The 9,262-nt window shown below is 50.1% G+C and overlaps 1 protein-coding gene across 1 annotated transcript; it reads right to left on the bottom strand.

The window, feature by feature from the left end:
* Nucleotides 1-2,168: 2,168 nt before the first annotated feature.
* On the bottom strand, nucleotides 2,169-6,952 carry BPIFA1 (BPI fold containing family A member 1). Its single transcript, XM_052651307.1, is given in 8 exon segments — nucleotides 2,169-2,209; nucleotides 2,715-2,778; nucleotides 3,377-3,461; nucleotides 4,300-4,449; nucleotides 4,766-4,873; nucleotides 6,332-6,491; nucleotides 6,642-6,805; nucleotides 6,807-6,952. Coding segments are annotated over 8 exon segments (918 nt in total).
* Between the last annotated feature and the right edge of the window lie 2,310 nt (nucleotides 6,953-9,262).

The following is a 9,262-nucleotide window of genomic DNA, read 5'->3' as shown; positions in this document are numbered from 1 at the left end:
TGCAGTTCTGAACAATTGGACTGTCCTCTGCTGATGCCATTTTGGTTGGTGGCAATAGAAAGTGCAGATTGTGGTGGGTCCAGACATAATGACAGACATTTGGCAGGGGCTGAGAAACACCAGTCTGAATCTTCTAATTCTCACAAAGTTAGTGGGCCTCCCAATATCTGTGATGTTTCAGTCCTTGATTTGCCTTTCTGTCATTCTGTGACCTTGTACAAGTCATTCATACACAACAACCCAGGGCCTCCTCTATGGAGTGAAAAGGTGGGGCTGGCCCTCTTTTATCTGAGGTCTTTTAAGGACACAACTGAGCGACTTCACTTTCACTTTTCACTTTTATGCATTGGAGAAGGAAATGGCAACCCACTCCAGCGTTCTTGCCTGGAGAATCCCAGGGATGGGGGAGCCTGGTGGGCTGCCGTCTATGGGGTCGCACAGAGTCAGACATGACTGAAGTGACTTAGTAGCAGCAGCAAGGACCCCAAATAAGGAGAGCATGTTTATTTTTTATTTGAGAGGACGAGGTTCTTCAGCCTAGGTAGTCCTTCTTCCTTCTTGCTTCCAGTTTTTCATAAATCTTACCTGGACTCACAGTCTCAACTTCCTTATATCCCATTCTCTTCTCAGGTCCTTAAAATCAGGCTTCTTCTAAAAATATGATTCTCACTCAGGTCATCAATAATCCTTTCATGTGCAACTCCTCTGACCCCTCTCTGTGCTTGACTTTCCCAAGCCTTTCAGCAATGAACATTTTGGTCTAGTTTGTCCTTCCTCCTACACTTCCTTCCTGTCATCTTTATCGTCCTTTTGTTGAAAAAGCAGAGAAGAGGCTAGTGTTGACTGGAGGCAAATAGGCAAAAGAGCAGTGCTAGACGACTTGTATCCATCGGATCCCTGGATGGCTTCCTTGGGGGTCTCCCAGGCACTTTCATGCAGCGCAGCCACAGCTAAAGGCATGATCTTCCTGCTGGAATCAACTCATCCCCCCATATTTCTGGTTACCTTTGGGACCCCCCACCTGAGACCCAGACGGGAATCTCACCTGCTCCCCCACCTCTGCCCTTCTAGGTCCACTTCCTGAACATCTCTCTAATCTGTCATTTTCATTTCTTGTGAAATGTCTTGTGTACCATCACCTTTGCCTGGAGAGTTACATTTATCCACCCCCTAGTGGCACATTCTAAGAACCCCAGAGCAGCCGTTCTGAAGTCCATGCTCAGCTGAACATCCTTCTGTCCTGTCTAAGACCATTAAGATCTTCAATGTAAGGTTCAAACTCTGTTCTGCAGCTCTAGTCACTCAGGCCAGGGCTCTTTCCCACCTGTGAGCCCTCCAGTGATGGTGAAGAATGACAATATCTTATGCAGAGAAAGGGCAGTTTTATTCAGTGATGAATGAGGAATGACACATGCTTGGTGGGAAGCAAAGGGAGAAGTTTCCTTGGTGAGAAGGCTGCTCTGGTCTCCAAACATGGCTGTGTCATTGTCCAGGACCTGGGTCAGCCTTCTGTGAGCCCTCGGGCAGGCAGTGAATCCAGCCTCAGGAAATGGTTCTGTTGGGAGAAGACCCCAGGCAAAATGGAGACTCAAGGTCCTTGAGTCTAGATGGTATTGGCCCATGATCAAACCTGCCCTCCAGAGGGTGGGGAGGAGGCTGAGACCCTGGAGCTGGGGGTCTTGTCTTCAGCCGCCAGGGGAGCCCAGACCCAGAGTCAGGGGCTCCTTGTGCATGCGCTTGAGTGAGTGTGTGTCTGTGTGTCCATGTGTATTTGTGTGTGGCGTGTTTGCATATGTGGGTATAAAGGTGTACGTGTGCTGATGTGAGATTGTGTGCATCTGTGTGTCTGTTTGAGTAATCATGGTGTGTCTGGGCACTTTGTGTGTGTGTGTGTGTGTGGGTGTGTGTATCCTTGACTGTGTGTGCTTCCCTTTGTGTCTGTATTGCGGTGCCACTTGTGTTTCTCCATCACTGTCAGCCTTTTTGCAGACTTCTCTCTGCATCTCGGTGTTTGTCTATATGGCTGTTTGTCTTTCTCTTTGGATGGCACTGTCCCAAGCCCCCTGTTGCCCTCACCAGGAGAAGAACAGCCGACCACCCTCCAAATCCTGTGGACTGTGGAGCAATACTCACTGGCTCAGTAGAGGCCAGGTCCATTCCTGGAAGTCTTAGACTTTGATGACAAATTCTAGCCCGTGGATCAGTGCATCTGGAAAATGAAAACAAACAAACAAACAAACCAATAACCACAGACCAGAGGGAAGGAGCCCAGGGATCTTCATGGTCCCCAGGGGCCTGGGAAATGGGAACTCTGAGATTCAACCGTGCTCAGGCAGGGCTTGAAGGGGACTGTGCCTCCTTCATCAACCAGCCCAGCTATTCTTAAGTTATGGCTGACGTGGGGAGACAGGCATGGTCTATGTCTCAAGATGATCCTGATAACTCAAGGCAAAAAAGAACTCTAAAATGGGGAGAGCTGAGGCTGGAGGGCCCTAACTGTCCCATGTGTGCGGGGACAGAGCTCCCTGGGGAAAAGCCCTGCTCCTGCAGAGGGGAGAGAGGACTTGGAAGCTGGTCATGTCTGACTCTTTTGTGACCCCCTGGATCATAGCCCACTAGGCTCCTCTGTCCATGGGATTTCCCAGACAAGAATGCCGGAGTGGGTAGACATTTCCTTCTCCAGGGGATTTTCCCGAATCAGGGCGGGTACTTACTGACAATGGAATGTACCAGAGTGACGTCCAAGCGGCTGAGAACTGCATTGACCAGGGGGCACACCTGAGCCGGGGTGGAGAGAAGCATTAGGCACCTTGGGAGACACGGGCAGCAACCGCATCCAGAAAATGGGTCCCTGGGGAGATCTTCTGTCATTTGTCTGTCTCTGAGAGTGTCTGATTCTAAGCAGTCCCACAGATGAACCCTCACATGTCCACACTGGGCAGGTGGAGATGATGAAGGCAGGGATGAGGTGTCCAAGCCCAGAGTGAGTGGCTGTTCACTCTGTGATCTGGCATCTGTTTCTGAATAGGGTGGACTGCTCTGGGAGGGGTGGGTTTCTGGTCATAGGAGATCCTGAGCATAGGCTGGGTGGGCCTTGTCTGCAGCCATAGTCGGGGTGGACTGGAAGCTTCTTGGGGCAGGAACCCATCTGTTTCAGCTGTAGTGTAGAGTGCCTGGCCCAGAGCAGACACCAATCAGTACATTTTGAAGGATGGGAAGAAGAAACATGGACAGATGGATCAATGGACAGATAGACTGGTAGATGGAATTTACTTATCAAACTGAGTGACTCAGAAGAGCTCACCCCAGGGGCTTCTTTTAGCCTGAGAAGTACTAAGATCCAAGGACCAGGAGGCCGCACTTTAACTCCACTTACCTTGCCCTGCACCAGCTCAGGAAGGACATTATTCAAGATGCCAGTGAGGTTGTCAACAAGGCTTTGAATGGGGAGGGGGTCCAATCTGAAAGAGAAAAGCATGGAGAGTGTAGGGGCCTGGGGCTGGCATGGAGAAGCATGGGTATGTGCCCACTGCAGTCGCAGTACTGATAAGAGAACCCGGTCTTGTGCCTCTGTACCCACATGCATCCATAACAAGGCACCCATCCAAGGACAGTGACACCCTGCACAGCAGTGTACACACTAGGTACATGTAGAGGAAACACACAGTGCCAGCACACAGTAGGTGTTCAATCAGGCTTTGTAGAATCCATACAGGAATAAGCGGTGCTTAGTATGCAGTTGTCATGAGGATTCAATGAGACGGTATATGTATCACATGTGTGTTCAATAAATGTTAGTCATGATGCGGGTGACTCCTGTATTTTATACCTGCCTCCCTCTCCCTTTCAAGAGTAACTGAAATAATTACCCTTGTGGGCTCCATAGCTCTTTTACTCTTTATTGGGACAAAGCATGTTCACATTTATTATTTTTGAGGATTCTCTCAATAAGGCCAATATAGCTCCATATTACAATTATCTGAGTAAGCTGAGACTCAAGTTGGGTGAGAACTGTTCAAGTTCACACAGGGAGCCCTCCATCTCTTGCCATACCCCTCAGCTAGATGGGGCTTGAACTCAGATTTCTTTCTGCCTAATCCAGCATAAAATTGGTCAGCCTGGCTTAAGAAGGGATAGTGATCATTTACTTATTCATCCATCCATCTGTTATCCATCCATCCATCATCTCACCCTTCCACTCTCCCACTCACCCATTCTCCCTTTGTTCCATCTTTCCAAACATTCACCTGTCATTCCATCATATTGTCTCAACAGGAGCAGCCACCCCTCTGGCCTCACCCATCAAGCAGGGAGATTTGCAGGCTGCCAGGGGAGTGAGTGCAGTCGCCAACAACCAGGTGGACACGCTTCTGCTCATCTGTCACAGCTAAGAGTTCCACGGTGATGTTTAGCTTCACAGCCAGCTTCAACAGACTCCCCACCAAGGGCCTGCAGAGAAGACAGTCCGCTGTAGCTGAGCTTCCATGTCCCAAGGCAGAGGAGGTTTTCTTCTGGACAGAAATGCCAGGCTCGCCTCATTCCATCTTGCCCACAACTGTACTCGTCTCAATTCCCAGTAGGCTCAAAGAGGCCAAGTGAGTCTCCTAAGGGACTCAAGTTTGCTTAGCATAGCAGCAAATGAGCTGATGTTGGAGGCTCAGGTCTTTTGGATAGACTCCAACAGCTTTTTTCTTGCTTACCACTCATGATCATCAGGGTCTCCTTTGGTGAGCCATCCTCCCATCCCCCCTTGGAGTCCACTCACGTTTTCACATTGAGGATCATGCCCAGAGGGATGGTGACATAGAGACGATGGCCATCAGGGCTCTGGACAAGGCCAAGTTCCAGCAGCTGAGGGTTAGTGATCTTCAAACTGCCCAGGGAGAAACATTGGAGTGAGAAACATTAACTCCTCTAGTCCTAAACTTAGAAACCACATCTAATCCCGCCAGGAGCATCTCAGAGATGGAGCTACCCATAAGGTGGGATGGAGGAGATATGAGGAGAGTCTTGCAACAATAGCCACATGAGTTTTGAGTCTCGCATCAGTTTTTCCCATCCTCTGCACTGGGTCAGATCCCTCTGCTCACCTTAGGTCTATGAGGTTTTCCAAGATAAGAAACTGTGTCTCGGTTATGTTTGCATCCTGTACGCCAGCTCAGAGCCTTACAAAGAAAGGGGCTATTTTATAATGGCTGAGTTTGTGGACTAATGGGCAGGTGGGTGGATGAATATGTGGGTAGATGAATGGAAGAGAAAGTGGTTAGATGAAGGGCAGATGGTCAAGTGGATGTATGGGTGGGTAAGTGGATGATGTCAGGGCAACTGAAGTAAGTCCTCCACATTTAAGAGTAGGGATCATGAATCTTGCTGAGCCCTTCAATGGCAGGTCAATCAATAAAGTTAATCATGAAGACAGAGGAGCAGGAAGCTGGGGAGAACTGAGAAAGGGGGGAAGTAAGCCTCTTCTCTGAGGCCTCTTCTCTTCTCTGAGCTAGCCTCTGTGTCAGATGATTTGCATCTTCTCCAGTCCTCCTGACAGTTCTTCTCTGTGGGTACCATGATCTTCATTTTACAGGTGGAGAAGCCAAGCCCAGAGAGACTGAGTGCCTTGCCCCGGGTCACCCAGCAAGTGCATGATGGATACAGAAATCAGACTCAATGCTGTCTGTCTGTCTGTCTTCAAGTCAGAGGCAAGCATCTGGGGGGAGGGGGGGGCCTAGGATTCCTGGGAATGGATTTGATCCAGTTCTGTAAAGGACCCAGTCTTGCCAGCTCACTTTCCACTCTCGCTCTTTGTTAATTGGATTGTTCCATGGACATCACATGATGATGTCACTGAGGAGTATAGCTTACACTTTCTCGCTTACATCAAAAGCCATCGTGTTCACTAGTGAGGAGAGCAACTTAAGAAGAGATTCCACCGATGAAGAGAACAAAATTATCATGGTGGAGTGGAAGAAGCCTTGGCTTTGGACTTAAGTCAGTTAGAATCAGAACCTGCACTCTGAGTCACTCTGGTGGTGTGGGCACAGGCCCCTTTCTGTGCCTCCACTTTTCTATGAAACTAGGCATTATTAAATTGACCTCAGAGGACTATGGTGAGGGTTATAGACGATGCTGGAGATCCAAGCTGTTCTTCAGCACTGGGAGCAATTGCTGGTTCAGGAGAGCTGCTGCTCCCTGCCAGACTGTGAGGGGGTCTCAGCCTGAGTCCTGGCCTCATGTTCTGATGACCCTGCTCCCTCCTCCAAGGCCACTACCTGGGGCTGGCTGGTCTCCAGTGGGAGATCTCTGATGGGTTCCAAGGCCCTGTTTCAGGGCTACTCACTCAATGATGTCGTTCAGGAGAGGGGTGAGTGAAGTCACTTTCCCAAGCAGGCCCCCCAGCAGGCCACTGGGAGCATTCCCTCCGGTCTTCAGGATGTCCAAGAGCGGAAGGTTTTCGAGAATCCCCAACAGACCCTCAGAGAGCAGGCCATTGCTGAGAGCTGGAAATGGGTGTGGGGTGCTTGGGGGTCAGATCTGACAATTATGGCTCCTCAGCCCTTACCCCTCTTTAGCCCCCTTCCCAACCATTAGATGATTGCACACACACACCCACACACACCTGGAAGAAGTTGTCACAGACTCTTACTTACCACCTGTCAAGCTTCCAGCAAGATCTGTGGGACTCGGGGCCAGGGCTGGAGTCACAGCCAAGGGCAGATTCTGCTCCAGGGGCACGGGCAGGGCTTCCAGCAGGGCCGTGGTCTGGGCCAACAGCCCACAGAGGACAATGAGGCTCCCGATTTGAAACATCCTCACTCAGTATCTGCGGAAAGGACCACTGTGGCGCAGATACTAGAGAGGAACCCATCCACTGCCTGCCCCCACCCCAGCACACCAGGGAGTGAACAGCAACAGCTAAGGCATTTGCTCTGAGCCAGGTGTCAGGCTGAGTGCTCCACATTCGGTGACTGATTTCATCTTTACCCTTAAGATGCGGACACAGCACCTGCATTGCACCAGTGAGGCAATGGGGGTCTAGTGAGTTTAGGTAACTTTCCCCAAGGTCACAAGTACACATTGAGGATAGGACTTAAAGATAGCTCTCTCTGCCCGGGGGCCTCTGTTTAAATTAAGTGACCATCAGATTTACTTTCCAGTTGGGCTTGCTTACAATGTATTAAATGAGACAAAGCAAATTAAAAGGCTTAAATGTGCTAGTGGCTGAGGAACTCGACTGCTTTGTCCCCATCCTCCTTTAAGTCCTCTGGTCTGCGTGTAGCCCGTGAGGCTTTGTGGAAGCCCTTGCAAGTCACAAGGGGTATAGCTACCATCTCATTCATACCAGAGCTGGGAAATCCTGGGAACCATCCAAAGTCCTCCTTCCACAAGGACAAGAGGACCAGAGAGGGGTAGTGATTTTCCCAAGGTCAAACAGCAAGCTAATGGCAGAACTGCTGTTGGAGAAAGGTGTCCCTCTCACCCCAACCCTCCACCCCCACCAATATACACACTATCTCGTCCATGTCTTTCTCTTTTCCCTCAAGATGACCTGGACGAACTTTCTGGGTGACCTCTGACATCTGCCACCCTTTTGCACCAGTCCCCTTCCCAGATGCCACCATCCTTCTCCAGGGCCTTTTTGGTAGTCAGTAAAGGTGTCGACAACTGGAACTGGCTCCCACACTCTGGAGACACTTGGCTGCTTTGGGCAAAATCCCATCAACTGGCTGATTTGGCCAAAGAGCCATCATTGCTGCTGCCACAGGAATCGAAAGGGCTTTTTGGTCCAAAGAGCCAGCTGTGGCCTCCTTGAGAGGCAAACTTGGCTTGGGGCCTCTGAATCTCTTTTTGGCAACAGATCTTTTATGACTCCAATGGAAGCTAGGGACCCTTGGTCCCAGAAAAATGCACCAAAATGTACAAAATTGGGTGGATTGTAGGAGGTTGCTGGACCATGGTCTGGATGCACAATGGAGTAAGCATGTACACTGAGCAATGCACAATGGGAAACTCAAGATAAAACTCTGTAGAGACTGGGATTTAGGGCAGGAGGAGCACGCCCATGAGACAGCCCTAGCTCACGTGGAATTCGAGCAATGTACCTACAGCCACGTGCTCCCTATCACCATCAAACAGTCTGCTGCCGAAAGTCTCTTCATTGATGTCACTGGTCTCTTAGGGAGGCAGAGTGGATGGTTATCACCTTGCCCCCCAGATGACAAGCTTTGGCTCTCTTGGAAGACCCTCAAAGAGTGATCTGAAGTGCAGCCAGCCAGTGATGCCACTGTGTGGAGGCTAGCACCTCTGCCCCCCGAGGCAGTAGTGGTGGTGGTGGGGGAGGGTGGAATGCACAAGTCTCACCTGGCTTCTCAGAGGTTCTGGCAGCTGTCGTGGTCTCCTTGCTTTGCTGAGAAGGCAGCCTTTTTTATAGTGTGGAAATCAGGAAATGAGTGATGGAGAGATGGATTTATAGATGACTCAGAATTCGGCAATCTGTTGGTGTCTTTCAGGGCTTTCCAAAGTAAATAATTGCCAGTCACATTAGTAGGTGGAACTGTTAAGCTGTTTGATTGACAAGTTAAACAGAAAAATGAGATGAGGATGTTACTCAAGATTTCATGGTTTTGTGAGTGGGGGTGAGGCTGGGAACCCTTGCTCCAAGGTGACCTGAAGATTCTGTTTGGAACACTGGGAGAGGCAACTGTTGGAGCCCTGGAAGGGACCTCAGTCTCATTGTTGTTTAACTCGTTGTCCGACTCTTTGCGACCGCCTGGACTATAGCCGGCCAGGCTCCTCTGTCCATGGGATTCTCCAGGTAAGAGTACTGGAGTGGGGTGCCATTTCCTTTCCTTCTCCAGGGGATCTTCCTGCCCCAGGGATCGAGCCCACCTGTCTCACCTCTCCTTTGGCAGGTGGGTTCTTAGCCACTAGCACCACCAGTCTCGTTGCTGTTCATTTGCTCAGTCATCTCCAGCTCTTTGCAGCTCCACGGTCTGCAGCATCCAGGCTTCCCTGTCCTTCCCCATCTCTCAGAGTTTGCTCAAACTCATGTCCATTGAGTCGGTGATGCCATCTGACCATCTCATCCTCTGTCGTCCCCTTCTCCTGCTTCCAGTCTTTCCCAGCATCAGAGTCTTATCCAATGAGTTGGCTCTTCGCATCAGGTGGCCAAAGTCTCATATCCAATGTAGAAAATGGATCAAATTGTCTCTGATTTCCCTACACCTGGGACACCCCTCGGTTCCAGGGTGGGGGTCTCCTGACTTCTGAA

Source organism: Budorcas taxicolor, chromosome 13 (genome assembly GCF_023091745.1).
Source record: "Budorcas taxicolor isolate Tak-1 chromosome 13, Takin1.1, whole genome shotgun sequence".
Classification (NCBI taxonomy): Eukaryota; Metazoa; Chordata; class Mammalia; order Artiodactyla; family Bovidae; genus Budorcas; species Budorcas taxicolor.
Note: the sequence above shows the minus strand (reverse complement) of the source record. Positions and strands in the feature narration are given on the sequence as shown.